This window comes from Typha latifolia, chromosome 5, assembly GCF_019914945.1.
Source record: "Typha latifolia isolate L0001 chromosome 5, TyphaL0001v2, whole genome shotgun sequence".
Classification (NCBI taxonomy): Eukaryota; Viridiplantae; Streptophyta; class Magnoliopsida; order Poales; family Typhaceae; genus Typha; species Typha latifolia.
In genome coordinates, this window is record NC_133090.1 from 13725008 (window position 1) to 13743752 (window position 18745).

At 39.4% G+C, this 18745-nt stretch overlaps 4 protein-coding genes and 1 long non-coding RNA gene across 6 annotated transcripts; 1 reads left to right on the forward strand and 4 right to left on the reverse strand.

Annotated features, from left to right (window-relative positions):
- LOC140788083 (protein VASCULATURE COMPLEXITY AND CONNECTIVITY-like) lies at positions 1-1103 on the reverse strand. Its single transcript, XM_073137196.1, has 3 exons — positions 912-1103; positions 582-787; positions 1-487 (listed from the first exon to the last, which is right to left on the reverse strand). Exons 1-3 carry the CDS (start codon positions 1008-1010, stop codon positions 292-294), a joined length of 501 nt encoding a protein of 166 aa, XP_072993297.1. The 5' UTR covers positions 1011-1103; the 3' UTR covers positions 1-291.
- Positions 1104-3183: 2080 nt separating this feature from the next.
- On the reverse strand, positions 3184-3674 carry LOC140788091 (uncharacterized). The gene is made up of 2 exons (XR_012108962.1): positions 3489-3674; positions 3184-3404 (listed from the first exon to the last, which is right to left on the reverse strand). It is a non-coding gene; the product is annotated as an uncharacterized lncRNA (long non-coding RNA).
- Positions 3675-4342: 668 nt separating this feature from the next.
- Positions 4343-7257, reverse strand: LOC140788078 (uncharacterized). 2 transcript variants are annotated; one of them, XM_073137188.1, is made up of 3 exons: positions 7019-7257; positions 6044-6816; positions 4343-5152 (listed from the first exon to the last, which is right to left on the reverse strand). In XM_073137188.1, exons 2-3 carry the CDS (start codon positions 6669-6671, stop codon positions 4494-4496), a joined length of 1287 nt encoding a protein of 428 aa, XP_072993289.1. In that variant the 5' UTR covers positions 6672-6816; positions 7019-7257; the 3' UTR covers positions 4343-4493. The 2 variants fall into 2 exon arrangements, with proteins under 2 accessions (XP_072993289.1, XP_072993290.1); XM_073137189.1 differs by having other exon boundaries at positions 6910-7029.
- A 711-nt stretch (positions 7258-7968) lies between these two features.
- On the reverse strand, positions 7969-13110 carry LOC140788079 (calcium/calmodulin-regulated receptor-like kinase 1). Its single transcript, XM_073137190.1, has 8 exons — positions 12950-13110; positions 12033-12402; positions 10623-10776; positions 10366-10492; positions 9904-9989; positions 9743-9814; positions 8954-9157; positions 7969-8543 (listed from the first exon to the last, which is right to left on the reverse strand). The coding sequence occupies exons 2-8, from the start codon at positions 12344-12346 to the stop codon at positions 8220-8222; spliced, it is 1281 nt and encodes a 426-aa protein (XP_072993291.1). The 5' UTR covers positions 12347-12402; positions 12950-13110; the 3' UTR covers positions 7969-8219.
- Positions 13111-15213: 2103 nt separating this feature from the next.
- LOC140788076 (organic cation/carnitine transporter 4-like) lies at positions 15214-17546 on the forward strand. Its single transcript, XM_073137186.1, has 2 exons — positions 15214-15753; positions 16271-17546. The coding sequence occupies exons 1-2, from the start codon at positions 15357-15359 to the stop codon at positions 17422-17424; spliced, it is 1551 nt and encodes a 516-aa protein (XP_072993287.1). The 5' UTR covers positions 15214-15356; the 3' UTR covers positions 17425-17546.
- The last annotated feature ends 1199 nt before the right edge of the window (positions 17547-18745 follow it).

Below are 18745 nucleotides of genomic sequence, written 5' to 3' on the forward strand. Positions count from 1 at the left end.
TTTAGCAACCATGAGCAATACCAAATCCCTCTCAGATTCTTCATTTAATAGGTATATTGTCTCGTGCGTCCTACTTTACAATAGATATGAGAAACAAGATACAAGACAGAAGCATTTGATGTTCGTCATACAGTAGATTCACCATTAATCCATGATAAGAATAGGATGGTAAAAGTGGACACAATCCAAGAAAAACCAATGTTCGTTTCTGTGCACCATTTTTGGAGTCAATCAGGGCTGGACTTCTTGTGTTCCTTGCGTGCCACCAGGAACACCGGCATCCCTCGTCGTTCACGGCCTCATCCTTTCTTCCCACAGTGCGGCAGTGGCGGCTACGTAGTAACAGACACTAAGCAGGCCATGGATGAAGCATAAGATCCCCCCAATGGACAAGAAATGGCGATGGCCGAACCCGCAGGAAGCTTGCGACTTTGAATTGTTAATCGCCCCTACCAGCAGCATTGCGAACCCGACCACAACGACGATCCTTTTCAAGACAAGACAACAAAATTGTTTTTTTTAGTCATCCATACGCGGCACGGTCTATAAGATGAGCGATCACTTGAATTAGTTATGATTACCATGAGAGTATGAGGGTAGTTGCTGCGAGTTGCCTATTTGTGGAGGATCGAGTGAATTCCTCTCGTGAGCGGATGCACACGCATCCACCGAGCAGATTAGCTAATGCGTGCGCTAATGCTAATAAAACAGCCGCAGCAAGCCCAAGCTTATAGGCTTGGTGGACTGGCTCTTTGCATTCGAAGATGAACACCCTCAAGTGCTTACCCTGTTATATAATTAACTCGCAGATATATATATATATATATATATATCCAAAGCAACGTTAGATGGATTCGTGAGTGAATGCCTAGTTATTGACAAGTGAAGTCATCATCTTGAATAGTACGTACCTTATTCTGAGCTATCTCTGCTTGGATTCCTAGTATGCCAACAACTATGTCTATGATCACTATCAGCAAACAGATGAAGATTCCTCCCACTCTTGCCATATTTGTGAGTGTTGGAAGAGGAGAAGCGGGGAGGTTTTGTTTTGTTTTGTGATGGGGCAGTGGAGGCCTTCGTTTCGTTAATTATGAAGAGAGATAAAGAACGAAGACTGGAGTAAGATGTTAGCTGCCTAGATATGCTCAAATCTTTATACTTTCCTTTCTACTTTTCATATTTTGAGTGATTCCTTTGTCATAGAGAACAAGTAAAGCTTCGTATCAATGACCCTAGCTAAAACTAGGCCTGATCAAAAGCTAACGTAAATTACAATTTTACAACCTATAGAATTTCACTAATCTTCGATTACGTCGTTTTGCAGTTGGATCCCTGCATTTCCAATATTATTTTGGTGAAAAAGAGTAAAAGATCACCCTATAAATGAGAGAAAATTTATCATTTTTTTTTTAAAAAAAAAAAATTCCAAACCAACTACTACAACGGAAATGCTCATCTGGCTGAGTTCGGCTGGGCAGAGCGCATACCTAATTAAAGCATTCTCATTATTAGAATATAAAGTTTTATCTTTATATTTACATCTAAAAGAAGCAAAGGCTAAAAAGAATCAAGATAATATACGGAACATCTCCCATCCCAGCACCAATTACTAATCGCATGCAAAGCAAGTAACAAATAATTTCTAAAATACTTTATATCTCAATCGATATTATTTAATTTTAAATTTATCTCGTACACGTATCACGTATGCCCTTCTGAAGCCTCTTATTAAGATATACATAGTTTTTGTTTGAATAAGCTATTAAAAGAGATTCAGAGTACTCTATCGAGGAGAAATCTTCCTACTTGGCCTACTTTCTAACTAAACAGTAAAAACAGGAGGAGTCACAAAGTTATGAAACTTTATCATTCCCTCTACAACAATAATTTCATCAAAGATTTGAGCATCAATCTTCCTCTGCTCGTCTTCTTCTTCATCATAATTCAGCAGCATCATCACAGGCTGAGCATTAACCCTGGCCACCCAAATCACCATAATCTGATCCTTCTTCAGCGAGTGCGTGTCCAGGAACTTACCCCACCCCTTCTTGATCCGATAAAACCCGGTACTCTCCAGAAACTTCAACTCCATCACGTACTCATTCCCCTTGAAGTCGTAAGCTTTCACCTGCAACCCTTGATCTTTGTAGATATTAGCTTTCTCTGTCGCCGTCAGCACCGACTTCTCGAACAACGGCGCAACCTGGGCTGCGTTCAGCTGAAGCCGGCATTGGTCGACGTTGATGTCGGTGCTGACGAGCTTCTTCTGAAGAACGCATCGCGAAGTGAGGTCGGCGTTGAGCTTTACAATCGTGCCCAGTAGTTCTCCCTTCTGCTTTTGAGGGTTGCCCGTTCTTATCGTCTTTTCTACTTCCGGCTTGCATTTTTTCTTCTTGTTTTTATTAGTTTTATGTTTCTCGGATTCACGCTTCTGCTTCCCGTCTGCTAGGACGTCGTCGTTGTTGTTATTGTTTGAAGCCGCATCAACTATGTTCATGACTTCTATGGGATTGAAATCCACATCGGCTGCATCATTGTTGTCGTTGTTCTTTGCATCCGTACTTGTCGAGATGAGAGGAGGAGTATCGTTCTTCATCAATTCGGCAGACAAATTTGAGGCGAATTTGTCGAGATGTCGCTCGGTAGATCACCTCGGGAGGGATTCTTAAAACCCACTACGAAGTCTCGTGTTGGGCAAGAGAGGAGAAAGGAACGAAGAAGATCTAGCTCCGCTTTGATTAAATTTTAGTAGAGATTGGATGCTTATAATAGCGTGTAGCTAATCCATATCCGAAACAGATTATAAGAAGAGTTCGACTGTGATAAAAATTATATTAGAGATTCGGATGTTATAACTACTCCGAACTCGAAAAGGATTATAATTATTAAAAAAAATTTAAAAAAAAACTCGGTCTATAAGGCTTTACTCGGAAAAGGAGAAAACATTTGGCTGCTGAGTTCTTACATCGGTTTGGGATATTTCCAACTCTGGCGGATTTCTCTGTGCTCTCAACGATGCCCTCCAAATGAGAAGAAGAAAGATCCCTTCTTTGCTTCCAGTCTTGATCCTTTTCCATTAAATTCCTCGAATGGAGCTTTACTTCACCAGTCTCTTTAACTGGATCACGGAACATACAATTCAAAGCAAGTTGTCGACCTTCTCTTCTTCTTCTTCTCTTATTGAAGCTAATATCCCCAGCCGGATCAAAAATATATAAAAACCTTCATTGTTCTCTGGGAAAAAAGACCCCATGTTGGGTTGTCAAGTGTTGCTCCTCCTTGGAAGGCGGCCTTAAGCCGAAGCCCAGACCAAAACTTAACTCTGTTGTTGTTGAGAACACAGATGCGGAACTCGAACTGCAAGATGCCCATGTCGCAAGAGTACCCGACTCTTCCAGTCTCTGTGATCAGATTGAGAAGTTGGTTTTCTTCAAAACCATAATTCTTTGTTTGAAACTTGCGTTGGAAGGGTGGTATATACCTACGATGCGTTGGTGAATGAATGCTTGCAACTTGCAAGCAGGGTGGTCAAAGATGGTGTTCCGCCATATACATGATCGACGCCAGGTTAATTTGAGTTTGATCAGTATATGAGGAATAGAGTCCTTCTGATGCACCTGAAATGTAACATGATGGTTGACGCCAGGCAGTTGTTTGACGATATGCCGGAGGTAAACATCGTTACCTGGAACACAACGATTACACGACTGGTTCCTTCGAGGAGCCACTCGAGTTCTTCTTGTTGATGTGGCAGTATACACCGGATGCGGGGCCGCGCATGTTTATTACCATAATTCGCGCGCATCTGCTGGTCTGGGCTTCGTGTTTTCTGGTAGGCAGTTGCATATTCCTGTATTTAAAAGATGGGATTTGCATGGAAAATGCCTTCGTTTGCTTCTTGTGCTTCTTATTGATATGTACAGTAAATGTGGATACATGGAAGAAGCTCAGTGGGTCTTTTGGTGAGATGCCTGAGAAGACTGGTGTTGCATGGTTAACACAATAATAGCAGGATATGCTCTTCATGGATACAGCGAAGAAGCTTAATTTGGCCATGTATTATTTGATGCGTAATTCTACTGTTAATATGGATCATTTCACTTACTCAATTCTAGTAAGAATTTTCGTTCGTTTAGGCTCATTGGTACATGCAAAACAAGCTCATGCAGGTCTAGTTGGGAATGGATTTGGATTTGATATTTGTTGCAAATATTGCTCTTGTCGATCTGTATTGCAAAATGCACCTAAATAGACCGACTGCGAACGTGTGGACTGCCTTGGTTACAGCCTTGGTTATGCATGTCATTAACATAGATAAAGAATGGAAGCCACTTACACGAGGAAAAAGAAAGACTGATGGATAAGTTGAAAAGGTACCAGAATTGACATCAGTCAACAAGCAGGAGAGACAAGGAAAAGATTTCCCAGCAAAATGAATCCAAGGACTCCACAACAATCTAACGTGATGGCTGTAAAAGCATTTGAGACTATTACTCGCTTCCAAAAGTAGAATCTTCCCTTCGAGGTTTACATACAACCACAAAACATGGTAGAAGAGCTTGTGGATTGAGAAGATAGAGCTCCTCAATATTGGCATAGAGACCAACTTTCCCTGCTACAGAGTCGAAACCTGACTGATTGGAAAAATCTTGCAGATTGTCTATGGGCTTATGAACCCTCCCTGCAATGACTCTACAAACTAGCAAGGCTTTCCTCGAAGAGGTGTTTTCAAGTCCTTCAATGGCATCTAATGCTCTTCCGCTAGAAGATGTTGTGAATACTCCTATACCTCCCCTGAATTCTTTCTTTGCGGAGAATCCATGCTTAATTATACGGCAGACATTGCACTTCACTGACGTACAAAGACTTGAAGAGCTGTTCATCCCTAGAGAACAGTAAATTGTTGTACCGTAGAACCTCAATAGCTCATTGCCATCGGCTAGGCAACGCGGATGCTTCTTTGGAAGCTTACTGGCTTTGATCTTCACCGTATCCCTGTACTCTTCAAACTGTGCAAGAGTCCTCTGCATGTTATGAACCTTTAAGACCTTCTCAATCCTGGCACTACTGTAGTCAGACTTTAACAAGCTTGCTTTGCATATCATTTCAATTATCTTTCTAGAAGAATCACCTTCAAGCAATTCAGTAACTGCAGGATCAACAGAGAATTGCGAATTTCAATATCTTAAAAGAAGAGTAAGGTAAGGAGGACAAGCGATCACAGTTCTAAGGAAAGTAATAACTTGGAACTCTTAGAAACACGAAATGCCAGAATTGGTATTGAAATGCTCATGTTGGTAGAGGTGTGATTGTGACACGTACCAGATTGGCTATAGACATGCACAAAGGGTTGGTTGATACTTCATTTTAAGGATTTAATGCTTTCATAAGATCTCAACAAAAATAAGCAGTTTAGAGGTACCATATTGGGTTGCTATTAAATTAACATGATGTAAGAGAAACTGACAAGTTATCCAACCTTAAAAATTAGTTAATGAAATAAACCTTTTTCACAGCATTTTGGATTATGCTTAGATCGCACATTCCTCTTTCTAATTGTATCAGAAATTACCAGTATCCAGTCATCTGCCAAGTTTTTATTTCATTTTACTCCCAGTATCTGGATGTAGTGGCAAATAATATTTGGCGCCTAGAAATAGGCCTTGAGAAAAGAGGAAGAAACACCAGAAAAAGGTACGTAGCACAGCATTTATAAATTACTAACAGAATACCTGCCAGATTTCTCATGGACCTATAATATATTAACGAAACCTTATACATAACTAAAGAAAATAATGACAAGAAAAATTCTGATTCAAGGATGGAAGGAATATACAGGATTTCCATAGTAATCATCACCATTTATGAGGTACATCATGCTAAATTGCAACGATTCAGCCCAAAGAACCAATATTTGCAACTCATAATTAGAAGCAAGCAACCCAAAAGAAAAACTTAGCAAGAAGGATTGGAACAAGCAAAACTCCTATAATAATGATTAGAAAAAAAAAAACTTTAGGAAATAGGAACAAAGCCTGACCTGCATGGTTGGAGAGATGATGTGCTTCCAAGGCCTCCCACCTCCCAAATTGCTCGCGGCACCTATGACAGGTCAGAGTAGTAGAGTTCCCCTGTGAAACACGATGAGCTCCACGACCACTCCCAAAGACAGCATCAGAAATAGAGGAACCCTCAAATCCAGAATCCTCCCTATCACCAAACAGCCCGTGGGACTTCCTTGGAGGGGTGGAGCTGCCTCTCATGAGAAGAGGGCTATGGCACCCTCCCTTAGATCCTGGTGTTGCAGTTCTCAATGTCCCCATATAGGTAGAGCCCTCCCCTGCACCACCTTCATGGCCATCACCGCTCCTAAAGCCAGTGATCTTGAGCTCACACCTTGAACCACTGAAGACCACCTCATGGGCTAATGGATTTATGAACTCATTGCTCCCAATGGACCTTGGGCTGCACCCTGCTGGCTTCCTGAGCTCCCTCTTGCCCCCATGGATGACATCTTTGAGGTTGGCTATGGATCTGGAGCAACCAGACCTGCATGGTTTCCTTGTCAAGATGGTGGTGAGATGCCCCTTGGCCTTGGGCTCATACACATCTGAAGGCTCTGACTTGCAATGAAGAGATTTCTTCAGGGAAAACCACACTGTTGGCATCTTGTTTCTTTTCCAGTTAGGTCTCTGTCCACCCTTAAAGATTGGGTCTTTGGCCCTCAATGCTCCATAAATCTCCTGTGCAGAAGATTTCTAATTTCAGCAACAATGTAGCACTAAGTAAGGAGCGAATGTGATCCCCTTCCATCTACAAAAGAGGAAACTCCATTAGACTTGCCTATTTGAGAAGAAGAGATGTCCATTCTAGTTCATTGCATCTCCAGACAAATTGTCTAGATACCTCCAGCTATGCTAGCAACAACTCAATTCAGATAGGAGCCAGATAGATAGAGGAATCCAACCAAAAAACCCATTCGAGGAATTCTAGTTGAGTGAGGATATTTACATACCTAATAGCTTCGTGGGTCTTCATGGAAGAAAAGGGACAAGCAAGCAGGGGCTAGAGACCAAAAACAAGGGAGGCCCAGAACAGCAAATTTGTGCATTTTAATGGGAAAAAGACAAATGGATATGAAAGGCCTGGAATCTTTGGCACCTGGGACCATGGAACACAAACATAAAATCTTTCTAAGGTACACTTTTATTGACAAATTAAATTAACATATCTCTCTCTCTCTCTCTCTCTCTCTCTCTCTCTCTCTCGAGTCGTGAATAAATAAGGATAAATTTGCCAGGTGGCATGATAAATTTCCAAATAAGTCTCATTTTATTAAAATATCGTATTTTGTTAATTGTTTCTTTTTAGGTTTTAAAGTGTAGGCGAGTAGTTGTGATACTCCCTAGTCTCTAATGACACCTGTAAGAAACTCCCATCATTCTCTGAGAATTTGAAAAGAAAAAAAAAAAATTATATATATATATATATATTTGTGTGTCATAATAAATGGTAAAACCAGAACAAGTCAAATAAGTTGCATACTTTGTGGAACTGCATCAACAGTAATGAGACAGCAATGGTATGAAAACTGCGACTCATGGCAGGATATAATTGACCGGTCTTTTTATAGTACTTGCTTCTTGGCTTACAAGGTGTTTGTTACCTAGGGACGGGCCGATGGTTTATTAGGCAACTTCACTTAATGGCTTTACTGGTAATGAGCCATGCTTTTCTCATAATTAAATGGATATTAGACATTAGCATAATGGTACAAGTATGAAGAGCTGAAAATATAAAACAGAAGGGTAAACACATTAATGCAATGGGTTATTAGGCACTTTCCTAAGATTAGTTCATAGAATTTAGCTTAGCATAGTATGCACTCCCTTCCCTTGTTATGTTAAATAAAGGATGCAAATTAGAATTTAGCTTAGCAAGAAAAAAGGCTGGAAGCAATCACTATTTCTGGTTCTGAACAGCAGATGGTTATATAAAAGGCTTATGTTACAAAAAGTAAAATTCACGGGACGTTTTCAAGTCCCAGCCCATTGTCACTTGTCAGTATCAAAAAAAAAAAAAAAAAAACTACAGCCATTTTTACTCCTCGGGCCTACTATATGTGATGAAAAAAATAAAGACAAGCTATCAACAGAAGCAAAGAATTACAACTGAAAAGATAAAAGGAAATAAAAATGAAGCAGATATGAAGTTTGTCAAACGTCTGGTAGATCAGACATGCTCTCAATGGATTCTTCCCTGCGGTGCTCTGAGACTGAAGATTCCAAATCAATAGATTCTTCTTCTGCAGCGAGAGGCAAGAACCTCTTACTATGATGCTTTCTGCTGTTGCATCGTTTTACGGTGCGGGACAGTACTTGGACCACATCTCGCATTGAAGGTCGTTTCCTGGATACTCGGCTGACACATTTGTATGCTAGCGTTGCTACATCGTTGAGCTCTTCTATATCAAATGTACAATTTAGACAGTCGTCTGCAAGTTCCTCCCACCCAGCTCTTCCCTCGGCATTTATTGCAGCCTGATTCACAAATTTTCACATTAGAACATATTCCAAGTAAATAAACTCCGACATAATAATCACCTGCATGAACACGACAAGAATCAGTCGGTTAAATAAGAAATTACATTAGAAGAAAGAGAAGCACAAAGTAGTTGTTTTTGTAGATATCATTATCAAATACTAAACGACAGTGAACATACTCTGACATTTACCATGCTTTGTAGTTTGTACAAAACATTATAGCTCTAATAGGAAAATGATTAGGCTACTTACATATTATATGTCAATTGTAACAATGAAATAAAACCAATTATTGCCTTCATTGTTATCTTTCCATGTCAAAGTTGATCTATGAAGATATGTCATTCCAGCAAGTAATATTAACATAAAATATTGCATTGGAACTATAGATCAGACAAGGGCCTTACAAGTTCAACATATTCCATAAGGCCCTGCTGCGGGTTTCTGCCAGAGATCAATTCAAAAAGCAAAACGCCAAAGCTGTACACATCGCTTTTCTTCGTGAATGACCTTGATGAAACATACTCAGGATCAAGATAACCATAAGTCCCCCTGATATTAGATGCATGACCACTAACCATCTCTTCTCTTGAAAGTCCAAAGTCAGCAACCTGGCCCAGAAAGTAGAAATTGTTTGTGAAAAATCATGAGAAAAAGAAAGCAAATTGTGCCATGATCATAGAGCTAAATCACTTCGATATATCTATGAAAAGATAACAAGCTCTATTTACTTAAGAAGATATTATGTGAACTCAAGAATTGCACTGAAAAAATCATGTTAGTAAAACATAAAGTCCGAAGGTGAAGATTTCAAAATAGAGAATAACTGTCTATAGTTCTATTGAAACCCTCGAGGACAATACCCATTATCGGAGAATATTTGGGAAATGGTGATGTTGCAGCTTTCTGGACAAGATAACAGAAGAGTTTGGCACGTCAGGCAATCTCTATATATTTATGTAATTTCATGGCACATAGGCTGCAAGAATCATACTAGTCTTGATGTGCTATACTATACATAACAATGAAAATATGCTAAGACAAAAGAAAAAATTGATCGTCCGTGGAAAAACTTAAAATCCAATAAATATAATGGTAAGGATCATCATAGCCAGCTAGCTGGTAAATTGATGGATATGTAAGTGTTTTCGCTTTCAACAATTGTTTGAAAGGAGAAGCATTTAAGGGTAACATACTCTAGCCCTCATGGAACGATCCAACAATATGTTGGCAGATTTGATGTCACGATGCACTACAGGTGGGACAGCCTGCATTTTAAGGCAGATACAGACCAATAAACTTGTCAAGTACTTTATTACATAAAATTCCCTGCCAATAATGTGATATGGGAGCTTACCCCATCATGGAGGTACTCCAAGCCTCTGGCAACATCCAAAGCTATATTGATCCTCAAACCCCAGCTTAATGGTTCATGGTTTTCACCTGCATGATCAAAGGAACAATTAATACATGTCATCTGAGGCTCTGGGTAAAGAGTAATGCACAATTTTTGTCACTGCCTTCATTCTAAATAACCCAGTCCACTTAATTATATATACCGCAATTATAAATTCTCAGGTCCTAATAATTTGGAGCCACCTAACAGATTCTTCTTTCATTGTTCAGCTCTGATACAGGTATGGTCCTCAACAAATTTGAGGGCTATCAAGCCATTTATAATTAATTAAATCCTATTGAAATTTTACCGAAGACAAGAATATTACATTCCTGGATAAGTGCGACAATAAATTCTTACCAAGATCCAATACATTGATTCATCATAAATTATAGAGATAGCGAAAGATCAGCCAAGACATACCGTATAAGTGAGAAGCAAGGCTTCCATTAGTCATATAAACATATATTAACATATGTTTCCCTTTTTCAGCACAATAACCCACCAAATTGACAAGATTCCTATGATGTAGTCTGCCAAGAAGCAGAACCTGCAAATAATAAATTTAGAGCAATAATATATTCCATCAGGCAAATCTAACATTTTGTTAGAAGAGTAATAAACAATTCTCAGAAATCAGAAGCTAGAAAAAGAGACATGGACTTGGATTTATAACTGACCTCTGTTTGGAACTCCTTCTCACCTTGCTTAGAACTAGTATCAAGCATCTTAACAGCCACAGTCTCACCGGTAGACATCTGAGCTTTATAAACAGTCCCAAATGCCCCTTGACCTATCAATGTTGTAAAATTGCCAGTCGCCTTTTGTAAATCCCTTAAAAAACAAGTATTGGTGATGCCCATTAAAGTCAATTAGATCATAATAAGGGTAAGAAAGCGAAAGCGTTGTAACCACAGTATTCTAGAGAAAATAAGCACTGCTCAAATAACTTCTATAACTTTTACCAACTTTATCAATATTAAACAAGAATCCTCAAGGACTTTACATCCTATCATCCAATTAAAGAGGACAACTCTTATGAAAATGAATCACAAATCAACATACAGTTACAATACATTTCGGAATAGCAAACCATAGCCCATCTACTTGTCCCAGAAAAGAAACAGCAGTTCAGTTATGTGGTGATTATAACATGCTCGATATGAATTCCTAAATGATACATCTATCTGAACTCTTAAGAGATTAGCCTTTATGAAAGTTATTCATTAATAACTACATAGTTCTTACCCTCAACGGAATTCAAAAAATGAAAAATCCTACCAATGACAACAGGAACAGTTGCCTAGTTATTCTGGTTATTGGGCCAACTAGGATCTATGAATTGGCTTGACAGTTGTCTTCATCGTCTAATTTCCGTTAGATCTCATATCCTGCTATCCACATCAAAGAATACATAAATTCATGGTTTCAAATTTCACTCAAAACCGAGAAGTTTCCCAAAACATTTCGTGTTTCAGTCCTATCCTTTCCGAAGCTGCGCCCTGAAACTAGCATCCAATCGAAACAACTCTAATAACAATTTTTTAATATATGTTTTAAATTTTAAATTGGATTTGACTGGAACCCAACTTGTTCCTAACTCGATATTAACCTCATTGCTTAAACACTATTAGATTTTGTGTGATGTATTAAAAAATAAGATTAAAAAGACTATTTATTAAAAAAATGCTCCAAACCAATACAGTAAAACTAGAGTAGAAACTGATCGAAAGGTTTTATTTTTAACCAAGCTGAAACCAAAACTAAGACTTTGGACAATGGCTGTAATCCATTGCAACAACTCAACAATATATTTGAATGTTATCAAAAAAGGCATCATAGAATAATCAAGATAATGTTGTGATGTAAAGTGTTTCTCCTGTTTTATTTTCCTATTTATCTGTGCAAGTTGCTGTTTATGTTCAGTTGAAGGAATTGATCCTTTGAGAAGGTGAAGTATTATGTCTATTAATTACTTGTGCACATATGGGTCTCGAGATAAAATAATTGCTAAGAATATTATGGGAAGCCGATCAGCAGAATAAATCATTGAGCAATCTAATAACACCAGATGGAATAGGTGATCATACTTGTAAGAATATTTGGGTATCCCAGAAACTGAGACTACATTCGTCCTCTTGGGCCCTTCCAGCCAAAGAGATGTACCCCTTTCTCCAGAGAGCTTGGGTGATTCCTGACCAGCAGTCGAATCTGAAATCTCTGAGAAAGCATCGATACCATTTGCACGGATGGGAATGGTTGATGCCCTCCTTGAGCTGCTATTACCTATCTGTGATCGCCTTCTGCGGTAGGCAGTGCAGAGCAATGCACCAGTAGCCAAAAGAACCCCAATCACCACACCAATCGTGACTCCTATGATCAGCCCCCATGACACTCCCTTCATTGCCTCCAAACACCCCCAATTCTACAAATCGTGTAGTACACCCACCATGAGAATTCCTGCAAAACATATCCAAAGCTTTATCCTAGCAGTGATTTTTAATTAAAAGAACAGAAATCATACGTTGGTTTAGTTCCAAAATCACTAATAGCGTCTGGATCGGATTGCCAACTCAGCTGAGTCAACATCAAGCAGAACAAAAACCAAGAAATGGCGTTTCGAAAAGAACAGCACAACCATTGCCATATAACTAGTCAAACATCCTTATCACTATTCAATAATGCAACTATGCAGAGATTCAGAATTACGCTATCAGATCACAAATCTATCACATAACAAGTGACAAAAATAAAATAATACAATTAAGTGGCTGTTTGCATTAAAATTAGGCCAAATTTAGCTCCAAAACCGCACAAATCAACAACGCCGATCACAAAAGTCCAGACAGTGCAAAGCCAAAACCAAAAGGATTAACGAAGAAAACGCCAAATGAGATGGAAGTACCCAGTGGAGAACAACAAAAGAGGTGTAGATCTCAGAAACAGGGACCGAAACATGCCTATTCCTAAAACCCTAGATCGATAACGACAAGAGTGGAGGCCTCACCTCTTCTGCTTCCAGTTCTAGCGAAATCTTTGGAAATGGAGTGCTAGGAACCGACGGGGTTTTGTTTAGAGATCTCAGAAGAAGAAGACGACGACGACTTAAAACTTGCCAAAAAGATGAACAGATAAATAAAAATTTTAAAAATTTAAAAAAAGGAAAAGGAAGTCGAGACCAGACGTGAGCGAAAAGTGGGAATTTTTTTAAACCAAAAAACAGAAGGTGGAATTTTATTTTGTGAAGTGACGGAAATACCCCTGCTTCCCCGTTCGTTTTGGCTGTCGTTGCCTCACATACCGGGGGGGTCGGTGAAACTGTGAAGAAAAGTCCATTCATGATTGATGAGATGAGCGTGGCGGCAAGTAGGTGCTGTGGGTCCCACGGAATTGGACGGTGATCCCAGCCCTGATCTACTGTGGAACTATACGTACATCGTGGACTTGGGAACGACTGAATGCTTGGAATTCATACTATACTATTTACAAATATCTCGAGGAGGACTGGGATTTTCTAAGATTTAGGAATAAAATTTGTAGGGAAAATATATGCGTCCCTAGATTTACAAATATCTTCTGTGATGCTGATTAAAAATACAACTAGAGTTTTTAATTACCATAGCAACCACTGTTTTTTGGCATACGATTATTCCTTCATTTCTAATTATAATCACTTTAAATATATTTTGCTTTTCTCTGCTATAGAACCAAACCCCAAAGTCAACATCTACATATAACCATTGGTTGAGCCACTAATCACTATATATTATCTACGTCTAATGTACTTTTGTTAGAAGACCTCTAAGAAATTATTTATGTATAAAGCTCACGTGAAAGCTAGATCTATGTGACTATGTAGCAGTACAGTAGAATTTTTTATGCAGATCTCATTTTAGCTTGTTGCTTGATTGGATCTCAATTCTCACATACAGAATAGATATAAATAAATAAATAAAACCCATGTCATGGTGGCATGTTCTAATTTGCTAGAAAGTCAGAAACTGTGCATTTGATCAATCTAACTCTCATTAATATGAAAGAGTTGGTAAAGAAATATTGTTAGCCTAACTTGTTCATCTCTGACTTCATTCCATCCATTCCACTATTGTACCATTCTCCAAGATAATTAAGTTGGTCTTTTTTCAATAGGATTGGTTAACTAAACCATAGTTAGGCAAGGGGGATAATGTATAATATAAAGTTGAGATGAGTTGATGACCTACACCAACAAATCTTAGATGGGATTAGTGATGTGTTGGCACAAGCCCACCCCAAACAAAATTATGTTACTTTAATTGTAAAGGAAATTTATCAGATACAGTGTACATTTTGTAGTTTGCTTTTAGTGTGTTAAAAAAAAAAACCCAAGTTAAATTTAGACAACTAATAGAATAGAGAATATCCTTTATTTGATGTTTTAAGTTTGGCGACCTTCAAAAACATAGTAAAGGTTATTTTTATTTGTAATTAATTTAACTAATTGATATAGTAAATATTCTACGAATAAATATTACTAATAAATTAAATATTTTATAAATAAAATGACGTAGCATCATGACAATTACTATTAATGAATAAGATAATATCCTGTCAAAAGTGTTTGCAGAGTGTTTGTGGACATAACATTATTCTTTCTCTACTTTTGTAAACATTTTTCACTTTTTTATATATTATATATCATTATTAATTATCATAATTATCAATTTTACTGAATATTTTTTACTTAACTTTCGCTATCATCTTTATTTCACTTCTTATCTATGAAACACATCGTAAGAAAACTATTATAACAAAATATTATCATTTAAGAAAAAAAACTTTTTATAAAGAAAAATAGTTTGACTACTTGAGATATTAAAAATAAAATACATGAGTAAAGTATAAGTATTTTGGTCCATAGTTATAGAAATATAAATTTAGATTCAAAATCTAACTATTGCAAAGTAGTCTATACTATAGGAGGGAAAGCTAAATGCTTAAGTTGAGATATATATATACACGTGGCGTGGTTAAGATGCAAACTTTTATCCTGCTTTAATAATAAATCCTCAGATACTGTTGGGCTGTGCCCAGCCCGGCCCATTGGTACACAACCTTCTATAATGGACCCCCGTTTAGCTTTAACCATCTTAACTCTCGAAGAGTTCCAAACGAAATTATGTTATCCCTCGTATCTTTATCAACCTTTTTATCGAACTTTCATATCAATGAAGAAATTATTATCATATAGTAAGACCCAAAGGTCAAATAAGCTAGTCAAGTTAATGAATCACGGGACCATTCAAATTAAATCTCCAACTCATCAATCCTATCCAAGCAATCTATTCGGATAACTAGGTAACCTAAATCATAACTCTCGATATCCAGATTCCAGAATAACCCGCACTCTTTGATCCGACTCACGAGGCAGAGTGATGGGATCCAACAGATCGGACGGCGGGGGCGGCCTCCACGAAACCCTCCTTCCCGGGTCGGACGGCGAGGAGGAGCGGATGGGGATCGACGAGATGCTCCGGCGGCACGCGGGGGAGTTCGGGCGGTGGCAGCTGCGGCACTTCGTGCTGACGTCAGTGGCGTGGGCCCTGGAGGCGATGCACACCATGGTTATGATCTTCGCCGACCGCGAACCGGATCGGGTGTGCCGATTCGGGCCGGACCGGTGCGGGGGAGACCCGTGCCGGCCCGGTTCGGGTGGGTGGGAGTGGGCCGGTGGGCCCGCGGCGTCCACGGTGGCGCAGTGGGGGTTGGTCTGCGGGGAGAGGTATAAGGTCGGGCTGGCCCAGTCGGCGTTCTTCGCCGGGTGTACCATCGGTAACTTCACCTCCATTTGATAGAACCCTATCTTTTTCTCTTAATTAATCAAAGAATGTTTATTTATTAGTAGCAACTAACATTTAAGATATCTCTTATTGTTGCCATTCCATGATTATAGAGAATTCGTGAGTAGTTAATTAATATAATATTTTTAGCATAGATGACCAAGTAGTGAGCGACTATGCTAAGTGATTGATCTATTTGTTTTCTTTTTATTAGTTCTTCATACTAAGCTCTTATCTTCATTCAATCTTAGATATAATAAGTTTGGTGGACAAAATTTTCAATGGGCTGGCTAGGCTGAGCCGCCTGAGCGCATTGAAACTTGAAATATTCTTTATCGATTTCCACTAGTATTCGGAATCTTTGACAAGTAGTATGTTAATACCTGACGCACATTTGTCAGGCCCTCTTCTCTCTGCTCTTTAAAATTACAACGTGCTATATTATATATATATATATATATCGGTTGTCTTTTTCTGCAATAATTGATTTATAATAATTTGTTATATAGGTGCTGGTATCTTTGGCCACCTCTCCGACTCATTCCTCGGCCGGAAAGGCTCCCTAACGGTGGTCTGCATCCTGAACACCATCTTCGGCCTCCTCACCTCCCTCTCCCCGACTTACTGGCTCTATGCCGCCCTCCGCTTCCTCACCGGCATCAGCACCGGCGGCGTCGGCCTCTGCGCTTTCGTTCTCGCCACCGAGCCCATCGGACCTGCGAAGCGCGGCGCCGCCGGCATGTCCACGTTCTACTTCTTCTCCGGTGGCATCGCTGTCCTCGCCGGCATCGCCTACCTCTTCCAATCCTGGCGCCCCCTCTACGTAGTCACGTCACTGCCTTCCTTACTCTTCCTAATTACCATCCTACCATTCGTCTCCGAGTCGCCTCGGTGGTACCTCGTCCGCCGCAAGACGGCAAAGGCGATGGACGTCATGTGCTCGATCGCGAGGACGAACGGCAAGAAACTACCGAGCAACGCGACATTAAAACTCGACGAAGAGGAGGAAGAAGAAGACGAAAGAAAACACCAAAAAGTCGATGTCGAACGCGCGGTCTCGGGGTCAATCGTCGACGTCCTCCGCTCCCCAACGACGCGCATCCGCCTCGTCCTTGCCGTCTCCATCAACTTCCTCTGCTCCGTCGTTTACTACGGCCTCAGCCTCAACGTCGTCAACCTCAAGACCAACCTCTACCTCACCGTCCTCCTCAACGCCGCCGCCGAGATGCCGGCCTTCGCCATCACCGCCCTCTTACTAGACCGATTCGGCCGGAAGCCGCTCGGCGTCGGAACGATGTGGCTAAGCGGAGCGTTCTGCATCGTCGGAAGCATGGCGGAAGGGAAGGTGGTAAGGATGGTGTGTGGAATCCTGGGGATATTTGGAATGGCGGCGACGTATAACTTGCTGTTTATTTACACGACGGAGTTGTTTCCGACGGTGGTGAGGAACGCGGCGCTCGGATGCGCGACGCAGGCGGCGCAGATGGGGGCGATACTGGCGCCGTTGGTGGTGGTCTTGGGAGAAAGATTGCCTTTTGGGGTGTTTGGATTGTGTGGAGTGGTAGGGGGGGTTCTTGCGTTTTACTTGCCGGAGACGATGAACAAGCCGTTGTACGATACGATGGCTGGATTGGAGGAGGGGGAGAGTGCAATTTTGAAGTAAGGGTAGGGGAAATTTGCATATTTTTCAATTAGCCATGCTTCATGCTGACTTAGTAAGACCATCTTGGTTATTGGAAAACGAGGAAAGCAAAATAATATTGGAAATTAGATGTTCTTATGGAATTTACTTTCTAACAAAAGCTTACCTCTTCCTAATCTTTAGTGAGATGGAGGGAGTGAAATTAGAACTGTTAATTTTTTTTTATTTGATTGAAAAACAAAATAAGAGACAGAAATTAGAACTTCAAAATAAAAATAAAAAGTTTTATTTATATCTATACCCATACGGAGTTTTATAATTGTATGGGTAATTTTTTTTCAATTTCTAAATTTATGTGTATATCCTTTTAAAGCCATAGGTTATATATATATATATATATATATATATATCCTTTGTCTAAGTATAAAAAGACATAAATACCATTAATTGAAAAGAGTATTTAAAATAAGAAATAAGGATATTTTTTATTTTTTCAGCCAAATTGATGAAATGTTAATAGTTAAATTGGTTTTAGAGGGGTCTATAAAAAATAATAGATTTTATACCGAGGAAGAAAAGTTGAAAATAATAATAATATGGGTTGTCAAGAATTAGATTTGGAAATTGGACTTTCCTGCCTCTCTCGAGATGAAGTGAATTTGATCAAATACTATCATTTTCTAACTCATTTTCTTCAACCAAACAATGAAAAGAAAAGGTCAAACAACTCACTTTCTATTCTCTCTAACTACACACAAACCGACAAACGTTCAAGTTCAGTGACACAACCAATAGTTCCATTTACTAAGTATTCATCTTTATAATTGATATACAAACTAGGTAATATATCTACAGAAGCATCAAAGTTTTGTGTCTTTTGAGATTACTTCATCAATTGTAACGACGCCCGTATCAGAATAAGAAAGCTGTAGGCGTGAACGCTACCATGTTTGTCGGGGTTTCTACGTGCCTGAAAAGAAGAAAAAAAACACAGAGGAAACGAAGATGAATAAACTCTTTAGGAACTAAAAACTAAACTTTTAAGCTTTTGGATTAGTCAAATGACGAGTATACTGATATATGAAATATAAAAAAGTGTCTTTTTTTACTAAATATCCGCCTATCGATTGGGTTATTACAAAATATCCCCTCATTTTGACGTGAGGATTCTTTGAAATAGAACCGAGTGTAGGTGGTGATATATATGCGAAAGAGGAGGTAACGGAGATAATTATGGAGAGTTCTGTCTGACCTATAGTGGTCGGTGTGAGCACGTCGAAGACCCCTCGCCGGAGCTCCGGTGGTCTTACTCGCCGTCAGTCTAGCAGCCGACGCGCTCTTC

Coding starts and splice junctions, on each gene's coding strand:
- LOC140788083 (XM_073137196.1), bottom strand. CDS start 1,010: ATGGCAAGAGTGGGAGGAATCTTCATCTGTTTGCTGATAGTGATCATA. Junction 788..911: donor CAGAGATAGCTCAGAATAAG/GTACGTACTATT, acceptor ATTATATAACAG/GGTAAGCACTTGAGGGTGTT. Junction 488..581: donor ACTACCCTCATACTCTCATG/GTAATCATAACT, acceptor TGTCTTGAAAAG/GATCGTCGTTGTGGTCGGGT.
- LOC140788079 (XM_073137190.1), bottom strand. CDS start 12,346: ATGAAGGGAGTGTCATGGGGGCTGATCATAGGAGTCACGATTGGTGTG. Junction 10,777..12,032: donor ATACCCAAATATTCTTACAA/GTATGATCACCT, acceptor TTGTTTTTTAAG/GGATTTACAAAAGGCGACTG. Junction 8,544..8,953: donor TTATGGAATATGTTGAACTT/GTAAGGCCCTTG, acceptor TTTGTGAATCAG/GCTGCAATAAATGCCGAGGG.
- LOC140788076 (XM_073137186.1), top strand. CDS start 15,357: ATGGGATCCAACAGATCGGACGGCGGGGGCGGCCTCCACGAAACCCTC. Junction 15,754..16,270: donor CTTCGCCGGGTGTACCATCG/GTAACTTCACCT, acceptor TTTGTTATATAG/GTGCTGGTATCTTTGGCCAC.
- LOC140788078 (XM_073137188.1), bottom strand. CDS start 6,671: ATGCCAACAGTGTGGTTTTCCCTGAAGAAATCTCTTCATTGCAAGTCA. Junction 5,153..6,043: donor TCATCTCTCCAACCATGCAG/GTCAGGCTTTGT, acceptor TTGATCCTGCAG/TTACTGAATTGCTTGAAGGT.